The 19107-nt window shown below is 35.8% G+C and overlaps 1 protein-coding gene and 1 pseudogene across 1 annotated transcript; both read right to left on the bottom strand.

Annotated features, from left to right (window-relative positions):
- Nucleotides 1-6975: 6975 nt before the first annotated feature.
- Nucleotides 6976-7932, bottom strand: LOC101561120 (olfactory receptor 7C1-like). The gene has a single exon (XM_004632883.1). The coding sequence runs from the start codon at nt 7930-7932 to the stop codon at nt 6976-6978; it is 957 nt and encodes a 318-aa protein (XP_004632940.1).
- An 8067-nt stretch (nt 7933-15999) lies between these two features.
- Nucleotides 16000-19107, bottom strand: part of LOC101560727 — a 12886-nt pseudogene continuing 9778 nt past the window's right edge.

Here is a 19107-nt window from a genome sequence, read left to right as displayed (position 1 = left end):
CATAAACTCTTTGCCTACCCCTGAGTGTGTTCCTAGGGGCTTCACTGTCTTCTAATCTATTCCATTGATCCTCAGGTCTATTTTGTTTGCAGTACCATGCTGATTTTATTACAGTAGCCTTGTAGTATAATTTCAAGTCAGGAATTGTAATGCCTCCTGTCTTGCCTTTACTCCCCAAGATTGCCTTTGCTATTCTAGGTCTTTTCTGGTACCAAATAAATTATGGAATCATTTCTCTAGATCTGTGAGGCATGTTGGTAATAGTCTGATAGGGATTGTGTTAAATCTGTATAGCAATTTTGGGAGTATGACCATCTTCACAAAGTTGGTTCTTCCTATGCAGGAGCATGGAATATTTTGATTTTCTGAAATCCACTACTATCTCTTTTTTAAGAGTACTCTAATTTTCCTTGAAAAGATCTCTGACTTCTTTAGTTCGATGAATTCCAAGGTATTTCATTTTCCTCGGTGTTATTGTAAAAGGTATTGTTTCTATAATTTCCCTCTCAGTGTGTTTGTTGTCTGTGTGGAGGAATGCTATTGACTTGTGGGTATTGACTATAATCTGCTATGCTACTGAATGTCTGTATTAATTCTAGCAGCTTCTTGGTGGAGTTTTTTGGGTCTTCCAAGTATCTTGTCATCTTCAAATAGTGATAACTTCTTCTTTACCTATCTTATTCCTTTTATTTCTTTCTCTTGTCTAATGGCTGTAGCTAATGATTCCAGAACTATATTGAATAGCAGTGGTGACAGAGCACATCCTTGTCTTGTACCAGATCTAAGAGTAAAAGGTTTCAGTTTTTCCCCATTTAGGATTATGTTAGGCATTGTGTTTTCAGAAACGGCTTTTACCAGATTGAAGTAGAGGCCATGTATTCCAATTTTCTGTAGGACTTTGAACATGAATGAATGTTGGAATTTGTCAAAATCTTTTTCTGCATCAATGGAGATGATCGTGTGGTTTTTAGTTTTCACTGTATTGATATAGTGTCTTAGTTACTTTTTATTCATTGCTGGGACAAATACCTGACACACAAAATGAAGGAAGAAAAGGTTTATTTAGCTCACAGTTACTGGAGGGTTCAGTCCATATTCCGCTGACTCCAAGGCAAATGATAGCAGTTCATGTGGCAGAAAACAATGAAGAGCTGAGGAGGAGCAGCAGCTGCAGTGGCGTCCGTCAAGCCTCTCTCTTCCCTCTGCGCTGGCTGCGAAGATCAGCGCTCCACAGTGAAGATCGGAGCTCCCCCAAAGTGGCGCAGCTGCTGAGATCAAGCTCCTTCGAAGACTAAGACTTCTCCATGGAAGCACGGCGGGGCAGCAGGAAGTCAAGCGGGGCCACTTCCTGCCTTTCTCAATTCCTGGGCCCTGCCCACCTTCAGGGCTAGGCCCCCACTCTGCTGGGAGCTGATTCAGCCAAGTTCACACAATGTATCAACTAACACATATAGTGTACTATATTTATGGATTTTCAAATATTGTACCATCCTGGCATCCCTAGGATAAATCCTACCTTGTCGTGGCGTACGATATTGTTGATGATTTGTTGTATTCTATTTGTTAGGATGTTACTGAGGATTTTTGCTTACATGTTCATGAGGGATAGTGGCCTTTAGTTATCTTTCTTAGTTGTGTCTTTCCCTAGGTTTGGTATCAGTATAATACTTGCCTCCAGGAATAATTTTGGGAGGATTGCTTCCTTTTCAATTTCATGGAAGATTTTGAGGAGTATAGAACTACATCTTCTCTAAATTTCTTATAGAATTCAGCTGTGAATCCATTCATACCTGGGCTTTTCTCTGTCGTTAGGATTTTTATTACCTCTTGTATTTCATTGGATGTTATTGTTCTTTTGAAAGTGGTTATATACTGTCGATTCAATTGTGGTAATTTGTATCTTTCTCGGAATCTGTCCATTTCTTCTGTGTTTTCTATTCTATGAGAATAAAGATTCTCAAAGTAGCTATTTATGATCTTCTGAATTTCCACTGGATCTGTTGTAATTACACCCTTTTCATTTCTTATTGCTTGTATTTGAATTTTTCCTTTCCTCTTTTTGATGAGGTTAGCTAGAAGCTTATCGATTTCATTTAATGTTTAAAGAACTATCTTTTTGTTTTGTTAATTCTTTGAACTGTTTTTTCATCTCTATTGAATTAATTTTTGCTCTAATATTTATGATTTCTTCCCTTCTTTGAGCTCTGGGTTTGGTTTGCTCTTTCTTTTCAAGTTGTGGAAGGTGCAGCAGTACGGCATTTATTTGTTCCCGTTTGTTTTCCTAATGTGCGAGTTCACAGCTGTGAATTTCCCTCTGAGAACTGCTTTCATCATATCCCACGGATTCTGATAATTTGTGCTTTTATTTTCATTGAATTGTATATATTGTTGAATTTCTTGTTTAATTTCATCTGTGACCCATTGGTTGCTCAGTAGGGTGTCATTTAATTTCTATGTAGTTAGGGTTTTTTTCTGGTTTCTTTTGTCTTTTATTTCCAGTTTCATTGCACTGTTGTCATATAATATGCATGGGATAATTTCTGTTTTCTTGCATATACTTAAGCATGACCTATGGACCAGTATGTGGTCTATTTTAGAAAACAGCCTATGTACAGCTGTGAAATGTGTATTCAGCTGTGTTTGGGTGGAACACTCTTTATATGTCACCAAGTCCATTTGTTTGAAGTTCTGGTTCAATTCTGTTATTTCTTTCCTAATTTTTTGTCTGGTTGAACTATCTTTTTGGGATAAGGAGGTGTTAAGCTCTCCTGTTAAGACTGTGGTATTTGATATTAGATTTTTCATGTCCATTAAGATTTGCTTTATATAGTTGTTTCTCCTGTGTTTGTTGCATACATATTTATAAGTGTTACTTCTTCCTCTTGAATTTTTCCCCTAACCAGTACCTAGTGGACTTCTTTATTTCACTTGACCATTGTTGCTTTGAAGTTGAGACTGTCTGAAAATAGGATTGCTACCCCTGCTTTTTCTTGAGGTGCTGGGTCATGTAATATTTTTCTCATCCTTTGGCTTTCAGTTTATGAATATGTTTATGAGTTAAATGTGTTTCTTGTATACAGCATATTGTTGGATTTTGTTTCCTAATCCACTGTGCCAGTGTATTTCTCTTAACTGGTGTATTGAGTCCATTGACATTTATGGTTAGAATTGAGATGTGTTGACTTACGTTTGACATGTTATTTACCTTCTGTCGATTACTCCTTTTTCTCCTGTGTTTAATTGCTTGTCCTATTTAGTTGGTTGGTTCTGATCTCATTCGTGGAGTCCTGATCTTTTGATACCTCTCTAGAAGATCTTTCTGTAGCCTGTGTAGGATTGGCTATTTCATCATAAAATTCTTTAGTTGTTTGTCATGAAAGTATTTAACTTCTCCATCCAATTTGAAAGAGAGTTTTGTAGGGTTTGGTAGTCTCGGCTGGAATTTGTTTTCATAGAGGACTTGAAATACTCTCCTCCATGGTCTTTTGCCTTCATGGTTTGTGAACAGAAGTTGGCCGTAATTCTGATGGGTTTTTCTTTGAATGTGATCTGCTTCTTTTCTCTAGCAGTTTTCAGTATATTATTCTTGTGCTGAATTTCTGGGATCTTGACTATTGTATGCCTCGGTGTGTTTTTAATTGGGTTGAGGTTACTTGGCATTCTGTAAGCTTCAGTTACCTGAATGTCAGATTGTTTCCTCATATTTGGGAAGTTTTCTGCTATTACTTCTGCCCATATTTTTTTAATGTCATTTGTATTGACTCCTTTCTCATTGATGCCTATTAGTCTCACATTGTTCATCTTTGCATCATCTTGCAAGTAAGGAATTAGTTTTTCCTGCATCCTAGTTATCTTTAAGAGATGCTTTCTTACCTTTGCACTAGCTACACCATCGTTTTCAAGATCTGAAACTCTCTCTTCACTTTCACTTAAACGGTTTTGCAAGCTTGTGATTTAGATTTTTATTTCCTCTATAACTCTTTGACTCTGCTTCATGCAATCTATTTCTTTCCTCTATTGCTCTTTCAAGGAATATGTCATTTTTCTAATCTCCCCTATTTTTTTTAACTATGTCTTGTTTAGAAGCAGTAATTAATTCTTTTACTGCAGTGTTTTTTCAAATTGTGTTACCTCCCTATGTTTCTGTAGTTGATTCTTTACTTCAGATGCTATGAGTTCCAAGAATTCTTTTCTTATTTCACAAAATCCCACTCTGAGTTCCTCTATAACTTTCTGCTGTTTCTTATTTAGTATTGACGCTTTTAATTGGTACATTTGAGCTGAGCTAGTAGAAAAGAATTCTGCTGAGTTCCTCTATGACTTTCTGCTGTTGCATATTTAGTATTAAAGCTATTCATTCATACATTTGAGCTGAGCTAGTGTCCTCTGCACTTGTTCTGCGTGGGCATTAGGTTTCCTCCATATGTTTCTGCATTTGATTTTTTACTGCAGATGGTATTAATTCAGGGATTTCTTTTTTATTTCCAATCTGAGCTCCTCTATACCTTTCTGAAGCTGTTTCTTTATTTCAGAAGCCATTGATTCATTGCTTTCAGCTCTGTGATTCCCAATTTCTTCTGTGTTAGTGTCCTTTCCACTTTTTATGCATTGGCTTGGGTACTGAGATTGCATTTTCCTCCTTCTCATTGACATTTTGTGTAGCACTGTCTTCTGACCTTTGTTTTAGAGCTTTGGTGCAGTTATAACCTTAGCACCTACTGAAGTTCAGGTGCAGCTCTACAATGTGTGGATTTTTCCAGCTTTGCCTGGCTTTTGTCTGGCTGCTGTGCTCTGTTCCTTCCTGCTGCTGCCCTTGAGAGTGAATCTGTTGTGCCCCTCTGACAAGATGTTCTGCTGCTGGTCTAGCTGGATGGTTCTTTCCCCTACTCTCTCTGCAGGGATTGTAGCTGCAGGGTTTCTCCTCAGGCCTATATGCCACACCTGACCTGAGTCTGGAGGGTACAAGTTGGAGTAGGGGGCAGAGACAGCTCTCTCACACACTCACCAGGGCTGGGCTACAACTGGATCTGAGGGTCCCTAGAACGCGGCAGAAATTCTCTCATTTTGGGAGAGGTGAGGGTGCTGCGGAGTGTTGGTGGAACCCCACGGGTTTTGAAAATGGTCTCACCCACGCTGGGCCTGTGCTGGGATTGGCAGGTCCCCCCAGCGCAGGGCAGTGGGATCTCTCTCACACACTTACCAGGCCTGGGCTAGTACTGGATCTGGGGGTTCCTGGAACACGGCAGAAATTCCTACTCAGCAGGTGGGTTTGGGGGCTGCTACAGAGTTGTTGGGGGGCGTCCTAAGTGTGTAGAAGAGGGTCTCACCCACGTTGCGCCTGGAGTAGGACCAGCAGGTCCCGCTGGCGCAGGGTAGCTGGAAGCTCTCCCATACTCTCACCGAGTCTTGGTTAGGACTGGATCTGGGGGTCCCCAGAACAGGGCAGTAATTCTTACTTGGCAGGAGGAGTGGGGGCACTGCAGAGTGTTGGGGGACTTCTAAGGAGATGGAAGAGGGTGTCACCCACACTGCGCCTGGGCTGGGGATGTTTCACTTATTGAAACTGTCCCACTAATCGTTTTTCAAACTGTCTCATTGCTATTTATTTCTCAATAGAATAATGATAAAAAATACACAAGAAATCAAAGAAAAAAATTAAAAATTGTGAAAAAATACTTATTTGTCTATATATATTTTATAATTTTTTCTTTTCTGCTACTTCTTCTCTTGCCCAGGTGGACATGTATAGCATCTTTACTTAAAATAACATTCTCTGTTTATCTCACCATTTATCTTTTAACTACATTCTTTAAAGTTACAGAATGGATTTCTGCTTTCTAAAAAATCTAGAGGATTTGGAGAGAGAACATGCTATTAGGGTTCCCAGAGAAACAATGTAGATTGTATCCATTATTTATGTGAATAACAAGAATGCTGTAGTTTTTACCTGCATTTCCCTATTTACTGGAACTTTATCCACAATTGTCAAGAAATGGAAGCACTTCAAGGGTCCTAGTGGCTGATGGACAAGGACAAAGTAGGACACATACATGATGGAATACTACTCAGTCTTAAAACAGAAGATATCCTGTCATTTATGACAACATGAATGAACCTGAAGGACATTATGGTAAGTGATGCAAGAATAAGGCAAGCAAGAAAGAAAAGTTTTCATTTATATGGTCTTCTATAACCTTATAACATTAAACATAAAAATACAAAATAAAGCTTAATTATCCTAATAAAAAAGAATTGTGGAGATAGAAATGTTATTTATTCTGTTTTGATTATTACATATAGTAGCTATGTGCTGAACGATTTTCATGTAGCCTATAAGTATGTATGTACAATTATATGTTGATCAAATATTAAAAAATTCAATTAAGGACATGGAAATATGAACTAATGTATCATACAGCTTGCATAGGTCATGACTTTGTTTTGTGTCTGTATATGCAATTTATAAAGAGAAGAAATGTATATTTGAACATCAGACAGTGCCTTGAGTTAAATTGAAAAAGAAGGTATTCATTAGAAAACAAAATGTATAACATGGAACAGGTATTTTCTATCAAGTATTGATATGTTAAACTCTAAGTCCCTACAGAATATGGTCTGCATCTTGTACAATGAATAACCACTAAGACAACAATATGCAATGTATTAATTATTGAAACTGTCCTACTAATCTGCTTTGAAACTGTCTCATTGCTATTTGTTTCTCAATAAAATGATTAAAAAAGAAAACAAAACGCATGCATATGGACTCAAACAAATTATCATGAATGACAACTCCTCTCATAAATTGAATAAAGCTCAAAATAGAAAAGTGAGCAACAGACTTAAAGAAAACTTCATCAAAGAACATGTACAGATTGCAAATAAGCACAATAAGCAAAATATCTCAATTCAATCAAGTGAAATTTCAGGGTGTTAAGTAGTAAGAGCTTTGTTGCATCCTTTGATCCTGTTTGTTCAAGCTTGTAGTGAATTTTTTCTGTCACTTTGCATACCACATAAAAGGATTCCCAGGGCCCTCTTCATGTCCCTGTTCCTCAGACTATAGATGAAGGGATTCATCATGGGAGTGACCACAGTGTAAAAAACAGAGGAAAATACTCCTGTCCAAGAGGTATGCGTCCATGTGGAGCTGAAGTAGACCCCCAAGCATGTTCCATAGAACAGACAGACAACTGAAAGGTGGGAACCACAGGTGGAAAATGCTTTATATTTTCCTCCTTTTGTTGAGATTTGCAGAATAGAAGCTACAATTTGAGAATATGAAAACAAAATCCCAGCAAGTGGAAAAAATCCCATCACTCCTGTCACAGTGTATAACACAATACTATTGATGAACGTATCAGAGCAGGCGAGCTTGAGGATCTCGGGAAGTTCACAGAAATAGTGTGGAATTTCCACAACAGCACAGAAAGAGAGGCGCAGTGCAGTCAGACTCTCAGGAAGGGCTCCCAGCACACTGAGGAGCCATGTCAGGAGTAGTAACTGGGCACAGAGCCTGGAATTCATTAGGACAGGATAGTGCAAAGGGTGACAAATGGCCACAAAGCGGTCATAGGCCATAACAGTCAAAAGTAAATTGTCCCAAAGTCCAAAAACTGTGAAAAAGTACATTTGGGTGATGCAACCTGCATAAGTGATGGCTTTGTTTTGTGTCTGGATATTCAGCAACATCTTTGGGACAGTGGTTGAGGTGAAGCAAATGTCAGAAAAGGACAAGTTGGAAAGGAACAAGTACATGGGTGTGTGTAGGTGGGAGTCTGTGAGGATGGCCAGGATGATGAGCATGTTCCCAAAGATGGTCACAAGGTACAAAGACAAAAACAGCGTAAACAATACAGGTTGAATACCAGGCTTCTCAGAAAGTCCCAGGAGGAGAAATACTGGAACCTCTGTGTAGTTTTTCAGTTCCATGTACAGAAAATATCTTCAAGAAAGTGGAAAAAGCAAGACTAAATGAGCATGCAAATGGAATATCATAAATGTTTCTCTTCAACCTAATCATAATGCATTGGTGAGATACTGGCATTTGCTTAATGTTCTTCTCATTTCTGTTAATCAAACTGGGGTTTTCAAACCCTACCATCTGTCCCTTTTGTTGGCAGCAAGAGCCAGAAAACTAGACATAAAATATAATGTAACACCTAAAACTTATTCAATTCAACTGCCTCGACATCCTCCCAATTGGCAGTTATCATCTCAAAAGTTTTCTTCTTTATTTGAGTAACTTACATTTAAATGCCTTATTAGTGAAAATCTTAATAGTTATGAACCTAAATCATCACAACAAATGATAAGAAATACCATTGTTCATTCACTTGATTAATTTTCAATTAAAAATATAATAAATCAAACATCAGTAGAGGGATTATATAACAACTATGGTTTCTTCCATGAAAACAAGATGCTAAACTAATTACTTTACAATCTCACTGATATATAGCCCATGAAAATTATTTAGTATCACATAAAAATAGCTTTTAGTTAATTTTCATAATCTATTTTAACCTTGATACCCAAACACAACAGCATGATATAGGAGAAGCAGAATTAAGAAAACCTCCCGTTATTATCATTAATATACACAGGTAGAAGAAATTTCAAACCACTGAGTTATAAATGTATATGCATTGCATACAAAAATTGAAGGCTGGGTAGCATACTATCCAAGAAAGTGATGGACACAATATTAATAATTTACATATTATACTTTGAAATTCTAGATTTAACAGAAGCATCTTACTAGATGTAAAAGATTATTGGGGCCAGGGAGATGGCTCAGTGGAATAAGTGCTTCCCTGGCAAGTTCAATGGCCTGAGTTCAATCCCCGGTTCCACAAAAAAAAAAAAAAAAAAAAAAAAAAAGATTACTTTAAAGAAATAGCTTTGAGAAAATTGTAAACAATAAAATCTTGTACAAACAACATAAAATGGATTCATTGATCTTTAAATAATATTCATCCTCACATAAAATTGAGCAATCTCCTTGAAATTCATATTAAATATATCACAGCTAATGGTACTAACCAATACAGTCCTGAAATCAAACAGATATAACTAATGAAGTACAAGCAGTATCAGCTTCAAATTTTGTGCAAAAGTAAATTGGTCAGATTTTACATAACTAAATTACACCTAGAATCACCTTGAAAGCTATTATAATGTGTTCTCAATAAGGCTCAATAATTAAAATCAAATGTAATGTATTATTTCTGACAATAAAGATATATAAAATATGAAAATTTCCCTATGCAATGTAGTACAAAAATGTAACATACATGGAAACATGTTTATCATAGAAGGTGCTCAGGTAATGCTGGGAGTAGTGAATCACACATATTAATACTTACTAGCTGCAGAGACTATGTCAATCTCTTTTCCTGAATGACCTCATTTAATCCCCAGGAAACCATTTTGTCTGCACATTGTTGAAAGCATTGTAGTGGTTTGAAATGCTCCTTGAATTTGTGTGTAAATGAGAAGCTAGGTTGTGTAGGCAAACAGAATACTGAGGCACTAGATAAGATGATATGGAAAATTCAGTGTCACCGAGGAGAGAAATAGAAAAGAGATAGATCCTTATGTGAGAGGAAAAGGATGTGGAAAATAATCTCAGGAGGAACAGAGGGCAAGAAAAATATCAAGGAGAAGAGGCTCCTGGAAAACCTAAGATTCCTTCTTGGCTAGATACTTGTGATTTCTTCTTGAATCTATGAACTTTCCTTAATTCCTTAGTTAGGCTAAGATTGTAGAAGAAATCTTCTATGTCCTTGGTTTCACTGCCAAAAATTTACTGTGTTTTTCTTGCTCACTCAAATTAAAGACATGTCACCTGAAGTTTTGCAGTAAAATTAAAGGAAGCAGTTGGGTCCTCAACAGCAAGCAGATGATGTTAGGGATGTTTCATAACAGCATTTCCTGTGAAACAGAAATGATTTTTCTACTTTTGTTGGAATCATGAACTCTTGATGATATCAGAAGGTATGCTAATTATTGGGTTCTAAACAGTAAACCTCATAGATTCTTATTAAATAAACATTTTTAATGATTTTATCTCTAGGCAATATACCTGTTAGGACTCCAGGGACAAGAAATGAATGGAGAATTTCCAGCCAATTTTGTCCTCTCAGGAGTATCAAAAAATTGAAAAGAATGTGCTCCCGCGCAAAGGGGTGAATAAAAACTAGTACTAAAAATTCTAAAAAGAGACAAAAGAAGATATTTTATGCTTTTAAAAAAAAACTAGAGTCCTGGGTAATACAGATTATAGACATATTGTAAGTAATAATTTCTTGCATGATCATGTTAAAATGACTTTTTTACTTATCAAGTAATATTAATTCTGACATGAAATTATGAATATATAGATATGCATGCAACAGTATTAAACATTTAATTTAAATAATTAATTAAAGCATAAGAAGTACGATAGTGATTGCAATACAACAATCATAGCAGACATGAATGTATAATGTTTCAGGTCATCAGCACAGAAAATTAATAGAGAAACATTGGACTTAAATAGTACTTTAGATCAAATAAATCTAATGAACATATAAAAAACATTTCATAAAATAACACTAGTATTCACAGTGATTTGAAGAAAAGATGCACCATTTCTTTTCTTTCCTTTCTTTGTTTTTTTTTCTTTTTGTTCTTTTCGAGGCATGGTTTCACTATGCACTTCAGGCTGGCCTTCAGCTGACTTTGTAGCCCAGACTTGTCCCAAACCTACAATGATCCTCCTGTCTCATCCTTCAAAGTGCTGAGTTTACAGTCATGTGCCACCGCACACAGCAGATGTAGCATTTCTAAGATACTTTACAAGTTAGGCCACAAACCAAATGTGACAAAAATCTAAACAGACTGAAGTTACATCAAGTATCCTTTTTTGCTCACTATGGTTTGACCCAGATTTTTTTTTAAATTTAGGTGCTTTAATACACTGAGCTATTTGGCCAACCCTTATGTGTCTACTTTCAAGTGACTTCATGAGACCTGTTATTCTTTCTTTCTTTCTTTCTTTCTTTCTTTCTTTCTTTCTTTCTTTCCTTCTTTCTTTCTTTTTTTTGAAATTGTCCAAAACTTCTTGTAAAGAAAAATATTAAAGCATATATATAAAAATATTAGCTATGGAAGAACAAAATTAAATAGCATCTTATTCCACATTAGAAAGAAAAAAAAAGAACCAAGGGTGTAAGAGATTAAATTAGTTAAATGACTGAAAGAAAATATCTGTTCTCTTTGAATTTTATACTTAGCAAACATACCTTTGAAAACTAAAAGTAAGATTTTCTAGTTATACAAACTTGAAATATATTAATACCTCCAAAAGTAGCATATAGGAAATAACAAAGAGCACAATTCAAAAGTCAAGAGAAGTTGCAGTATGCTCCTGGATGAACAATAAAGAGCTCTCAATATGATAGTTATGCAGGACTATATAAAAGATATATTAGATGAACCCTTATTTAAAGGTCTTGCGGATTTCTATGAAACAGTACCAATCTTATGTTGGGTTATACACTTATTTTTTTCCATATATGTGTGCGTATGTGTGTATAAAAGACAGGGAAGAAAATATAAAGTCAACAGAAAGTGGAAATACACTTTTTAAAGTTTCTAATACTAGAAGATATCATACAATGTCTTTTAAATAAATTGTAAGTCAAAGATATAGTATAAATCTTAGAACAAAAATTAAGATTAAGCAATATTCAGAAAATTAAATACTAATTAAGAATTAAATGTTTCAAAACATTTGCACTAAGAAAAAGTTTTCATGATAGCAAAGAAGTACTAAGAGTAAAACATAAGATAAATACTGGAATGGCAAGTAAATGACCAGCATTTCTAGCAGTTTGAGGATAGAATATCACACAAAGTTCTAGTGTGTTGTGGATATGCATAATGACCGTGACAGTTACTGGTGGCTAGGCATCACTAGTGGAACTGAGCTACAGCTATTTCTTTGAAATCCACCCTGTAGACTCAGGTGGAATCATGACCCATAGGGTGGAAGAGAAGTCCATTTGTAGAGTGTGCTGATGCAAATATTTTGCTGCTGAACACAAAAGGATAACTGAAAGACTACTATTGTATACCTCTTATTCTCCTCTGCTTAATTGTTTGCCCTATTTGGTGGATTCTTTCCATTCTCCTTCATGGCGCTGTGATCAATTTGCTCACTCTCTAGAACATCATTTAGTAGTCTGTGTAGCCTTGGCTTTGTCATCATGAAATTCTTTAGTTGTTCTTTGTCATGGAAGTATTTCACTTCTCCATTATACTTGAAAGAGAGTTTTTCAGAATATATCAATCTGGGTTGGAATTTGTTTTCTTGCAAGACTTGAAGTACTTTGCTCCATGCTCTTCTTGACTTCATGGTTTGTGAAAAGAAATCTGCTGTTACTCTGATGGGTTTTCCTTTAAATGTGATCTGTTTCTTTGTGATCTGAAACTATATAGCGGCTTTTAGTATACTGTTCCTGTGCTGAATTTCTGGGATCTTGATTATTATATGACTGGGTGTGGTTTTAATTGGGTTGATATTATTTGGAGTTCTATATGCTTCGATTACAGGAATGTCAGATTGTTATCCCATATTTGGGAAGTTTTCTGCTATTACTTCTGCCCATATTCTTTTTATATCATTTGTATTGACTTCTTCCTTCTCATTGATGCCTATTAGTCTCACATTGTTCATCTTTGCATCGTCTTTCAGGTATTGAATTATTTTTTCCTGCATCCTAGTTGTTTGAAAGAGATTTTTTCTTACTTTTTCACTAGCCGCAATGGTGTCTTTAAGGTCAGAAAGTCTATTTTCACTTTCCCTCAAACGGTTTTGCCAGCTTGTGATTGAGGTTTTAATTTCCTGTATATCACTTTGCACCTGTTTCATACATTCTATTTCTTTCCTAAATTGCTTATTCAGGGGTTCCATCATTTTTATATTCTGCTCTATTTTTTTATCAGTGTATTCTTTAGAAGCACTTAGTACTTCTTTGATTATAGTTATCATTAAATTTTTTAGTTTTGAAATTATTTCTGATCTGATTTCTTCTATACCTTTCTGCAGTTGCTTCTTTACTGCCAATGCTATTATTTCAGAGATATCTGGCATGTGAGTTCCAGTTTCCTCAGTGCTAGTGTCTTCTGCTGTTGTACTGGGTGGACTCAGGGTCTGAGTCAGGTCCACTAACTACATAGTTAGTCAGGGTAAGAATCCTACCAATTAACTGCTAGTATCAAAAACCTGCTGAAGATTCTCACGATCATTGCCTTAAACATCTTGTGCATATAAATGTATGGCTTTGCCACTCTTATGTTTCCTAGCTTTTCTCCTTACCCTCTGTTCATTGTTTAATCCTTAAGTTCTCACTTTCCATTTAGTTGTGTTATACCTTTTTATTTGTATTTCTTCTTTTGAGTTCTCATACTAGGGAGATTATACACTATTGACATATGTGGGTCTGGTTTGTTTCACTTAGGAGTATAACTTCAAATATTTAACTGTTTATTCCTATTTTTAAATTTTAAAAACTTCTTTAATTTTAATTTTATTCTTTATGTTCTGTAGGGACTTAAAGTTTAACATATCGCTACTTGACGGAAAATACCTGTTTCATGTTATGACTAAAATGTTTAATATTCAGACAGATAGTGAGGTTAAGCTCAACTCCCTAGGTTCTAGGGTAATAATAATAAACTTCTCTTTTGCAGGGTTCAAAACCGAAGTTTTCAGACCAAAAATTAAAGAAAAAGAAGGGCTACAAGTACAGCCAATATTTTGGCCCTTGCCTTTCAAGGTCGCTGAAGACTCGCGACATAGGAGAACCTGCACTGTAACATCATGTTATTCAGTTGTCTCCCAAACTTACTGATCAAGGATATTATGGGGCCACAGAGGAAAGTGACCGATGGTGTAATGTGTGCCTAAGGGGAGTTACATGGAGAAAAAACATTTTCTCAGTCTTTCACAGAGAGCACTTTGATCAAGCAATGGCTGTAACTCATCCACATGGCTGACACTGACAAAGGATCTACAAACTGCGGTACAGGGTTTCAAGGTAAATCCTGAGGGGATTTGACTGACCTTATCAGATAGAAAAGTTACATTTGTTGTTTTATAGGTCTTGCTTCATCTTTTTCTTAACCATCAAACAGAAAAATATAAAAATTAAGTATGAAAAGTTAAGCCATATTAATATGCTGAACTGTAAAAGGCTCAAGTCAACAACTTCTGACATTGCCAGTCCCATTCATAAACCACTACTATTATGGAATACTGGACTATGTTGGAATATTTTGCTAAATTCACACAACTACAATATTTAAATGACAGTGGAATGCCCATGTGCGACAAAACTAACAAAAACAGGGGATACAAATGAAGGACCATTGTGTATCTGTCTATAAAAAACAGGATACATATCCAGCTATTTTCTCTTAATTCAATGAATAGAGAGATTTGTTCTAATAGTATTTGTGGACAGGATATCATATCTGCATCTTATACAATGAGTAACCACTAAAACAACAATATGCAATATATTAATTATTGGAACTATTCTATTAATCGGTTTTGAAACTGTCTCATTACTATTTGTTTCTCAATAAAATTATTTAAAAAACAACAAAATTCCACCAGAGACAACATACATTTTTCTCAAGCAGAATTTGTCACAGGGAAAAAGGACAGTTCAACATATCCAAATCAATAAATTTCTACATCAGATTAAAAGAATGAAGGGCAAAATTATATGATCAAATTATCAGGTATTAAAAAAGCACTTGATGAAATTTTATACCATATCATAGTAGCTCTCAACAAATTAGTCATAGATGAAAATACATCAAACAGAGGGCCAGCCAGATAGAACAGTGGATTAAAGTGTCTGCTTAGGAAAAAGAAGAGGCTAGGAGTTCGATCCTTGGCCTGCCCTGTCAGCCCTGCCTGCGAGACTTGCTGAGACAGCCACTGAGACTGGGTATTGTGGCACACACCAGTAATCCCAGAACTTGAGAGATTGAAAAGCAGGAGGATCACTGAAAAACAGGAGTCCAATTTGTGTAGTGAGACCCTGTAGACCCTATACTAAATACATAAAAAATGAAGATACATCAAACACATAGTTCTTTTTTGTTGCACAAAGTATGCTTTTTTATTGAAATCTTAATCTCAGTCATTTCTCCACCACTCTAAATTTGGACAAACCCAATTGTTTTGACAGCTAATACACAGACAAACATCACAAATTTTAGTATAATTTGGGCCAACTCATTGCCTATTTCCCCTTTAAAATAAAAATTAAATTAGAATTGGAACAGTGTGTTGCCATAACTGACCTTAAAGGTAAGCAGGTTCACCTATATTTACAGAACTTAGATGAAACATTACTAGTAATCTTCAATACAAGTATTTTTAAGAAGAACTGAGTTTTAAATTTTGATATAACAGAGGACACGTCCTATACAATACATTTTTCTTGTCCCAAAATGATGGAAGATCCTTTTGAAACTTACTGGGCCAGGGAGATAGCTCAGGGCAGGGGAGTTAGCTCAGTACAATAAGCGCTTGCCTGGCAAGTGCAAGAGCCTGAGTTCAATCCCAAGTTCTGAAAAAAAGAAGATATAAACTTATTATCTTCAGTTATTATTACTGCATTATGGAGCCAAACCTGCACCACTTTGGTCAAAAATGACAAGGCACAGTAAAAAAAAAAAAATTAAAGTATTTTATGAACAAGAGAAGTCACTGAAGATAATTTAAAGCCTTGAAGTGAATTAATCAGTCTAATTTAAAGCTAAAGTATAAATCATAAATTATCCACTTGAAATGGAAATAATATGTCTTTTCAGCTTCTGTTTTGCAGACAAGAAAACAGAGACAACTCTCACTTATGGTTTGTGCATTAGAATCCTTCTAAACCTGGCGGAAAAAAGTTAATTCCATTTTTTTCCTACTGTCTATGGAAGACTTCAAGACTGCTTTATTTATTTGCATGGAATGCCAAAATGTGGACACTGTGCAGATGTTAGCACTCTGAAGTCTTCTGCTACTATGTGAGGGTGAGACTGGATCATAGACTTTCACCCTGATGTCTCCATTATGTCAGTGGTTTGGCTGTGTTCCAGTTTTTTCCCATCTTTATACCCAAACTGTCAAAGTACACTTCACCTATTAATAAAGTGTATGACTGGTGCTTTCAACTGTTCTGCACTGTGCAAATCTGCAAGGACAAAGGCATTGGCAATGTTTTCTAGTGCGAGGTTACTGCACAAAGCTTCTTCACACATCAACTTCAGCCATTTCAGTGTATTTTTCTTTGCAGCTGCAAAATTGTCAACCATATTATCAAGATTTTTTTTTTGTGGAACCGGGGATTGAACTCAGGCCCTTGTGCTTGCCAGGCAAGTGCTTATTCTACTGAGCCATCTCCCTGGTCCCAAGATTTGGTGCTTTCCCCGTGTAAACAAATCTCATCATTTCTTTAAAAACCTCAGAGTTTAAATCATTTATTTCCACTCAATTCTTTTTGCTTTCTCCTATTTCATGTTCAAACAATGCATTAAAAACTGGAGATTGAGCTGCAAGCTCAAATTTATGAGCTTTAAATTCTTGTCCTCTCTCTCTGCCACACACACACACACACACACACACACACACCCCTGCAATTTGAAAATCTTGCATTTTTCCAGATATTACCTAGGTTCTACTATTCTACATTAAACTACCTTCAAGTTATTGGTATTACTATGTCCTGATATATTAACTGAACCATGAACCACTCCCACCTCACAAAATAATGTAAGCTTGTCGTCTGGCAAAAGACCATTAGCTTCATGAGGCAAAAAACACATTCTAATGAATTTTATAAATTCCCAGTCATTCTTTTGAAAAATTGATATGTTCTTTGGCTTTTCTATTTTTTATTTTTAAAAATAATTTTATTGAGAAACAGGTAGCAATGAGACAGTTTCAAAACCGATTAGTGGGACAGTTTCAAGAATTGATACACTGCATATTGTTGTCTTTTTAGTGGTTATTCAAACTACAAGATGCAGACATCATATCTTGCCAACAAACACTATTAGAACAAATCTTTCTATTCATTGAATTATATAAAAGTAGCTGTATATCTATCCAAACTATTTTGAATATACAGATATAAAATGGTCCTTCATTTGTATCCCCTTTTTTGTTAGTTTTGGCAGAGAAGGGTATTCCATTGTCATTTAAATATTGTAGGTGTATGAATTCAGCAAAATATTCCAATACAGTCCAGTAGCCCATAATAGTAGTGGGTTTTCCATAGGACTGGCAATGTCAGAAGTTATTCACTTGAGCATTTTATAGCTCAGCATATTAATATGGCTTGACTTTTTATACTTCATTTTTATACTTTTCTACTGGATGGTTAATACCAAGATAAAGCAAGACCTTTATAACAAGAAATGTAACTTTTGTATCTGACAAGGTCAGTCAAATCTCCCAGTATTAACCCTGAAACTCTGTACCGCAGTTTGTAGGTCCTTTTTCAGTGTCAGCCATGTGGATAAGTCACGGCCATTGCTTGACCAAAGTGCTCTCTGTGAAAGACTGAGAAAATGTTTTCTCTCCATGTGACTCTTCTTAAGCATACTCTACAAAATCGATCGCTTTCCTCTGTGGCCCCACAATCTCCTTGATCAGTAAGTTTGGGACACAACTGAATAACATGATGTTACAGTACAGGTTCTCCTATGTCCTGAGTCTTCACTGACCTTGAAAGGCTAGGGCCAAAATGATGGGTGTCCTTGCAGCCCTTCTTTTTCTTTAATTTTTATGTGCAAACTTAGGTTGTTAATGCTCCTGAAGAGAGGTTAACATTGCCCTATAATCTAGGCAGCTGATCTTAGCCATACTATCTGTCTGAATATCAAACATCTTACACATAACGGGGAACAGATGTTTTTCAAAAACTAATGAAATGTTAAAATTTAAGTGCTTACAGAATATGAAAAAAATTGTAGAAAATAAATATTTATAAAAGTAGGAATAAACAATTACATATTTTTACACAGATTTTAGAAATGTAACCATATACCACATTGAAACAGGGTAGTCCTATGACATTCTTTTCTTGTCTCTTGTTTTCATTTATTTCCCCTTTCTAAAAAAATATGTAATTGAGAGATGGTATGTCAGTAATTGATATGACATGACAAGAAGTACACATTTAGAAGACCAGAATGACAACCATTCAATCTTTTTTTTTTTTTTTTTAATCAAGTCTTGTTTATTCAGAGGAGGTGCTGGGTATATATAGTGGAGGCATAGGGAAATGACTTCGGTGGGTAAAAGGCGCGAGTAACTAGGCAACCAGGCTATGACAGGAGGTCCCAACTCCAGGGCATAGCACATGATTCACGGGGAATGGGCAAGGTGGGAAGGACCATAAACTTAACTCAGCAGGGGAATAGAAACTTAAGAAAATGGCCGAAACTATTATAACATGGATACCACTTAATGGCTTCCCACAGACCCCCTTTACATTTTTTTTCTAGTGAAAAATACATGTTTTTTTCCCAAAACTTTATTGACAAACAGTAATGAGACAGTTTCAAATCAAATAGGAAGTACAGTTTCAACAAAAAACACACTGCATATGTTCTTCTTAGTGGTTAATTGCTGTACAAGATGCGGACTTGAGATCCTACTTACAAACACCATTAGAACAAATCATTCTATTCATTAAGAGAATGCAGTTACATATATCTATCCTAACCACTTTGAATACACAGACACAAAATGGACATTCATCTATATACCCTATTTTTTCTAAGTTCCATTAATGAATATTATAGGTGTGTAAACTCAGCAAAATATTCTAAAAGAGTCCAGTAGACAATTATAGCATTGGGTCTTCTGTTTAACTGGCAATGTCAGAAATTATTGACATGAGAGCCCCACAGCTCAACATATCAGCATGGCTTTACTTCCTATATTTCCTCTTCATACTTTTCTACTGGATGGATAAGACCAAGGTAAAGCAGGACCTGTGCAACAAGAGTTGTAGCTTTTTGGTCTGAGAAGGTCAGTGAAAT

The sequence above is a fragment of the Octodon degus genome, unplaced genomic scaffold (assembly GCF_000260255.1).
Source record: "Octodon degus isolate 3935 unplaced genomic scaffold, OctDeg1.0 scaffold00050, whole genome shotgun sequence".
NCBI classification, from domain to species: Eukaryota; Metazoa; Chordata; class Mammalia; order Rodentia; family Octodontidae; genus Octodon; species Octodon degus.
Note: the sequence above shows the minus strand (reverse complement) of the source record. Positions and strands in the feature narration are given on the sequence as shown.

Excerpts from the sequence above, each read along its gene's own strand:
- LOC101561120 (XM_004632883.1), bottom strand. The coding sequence starts at position 7,932 with ATGGAACTGAAAAACTACACAGAGGTTCCAGTATTTCTCCTCCTGGGA.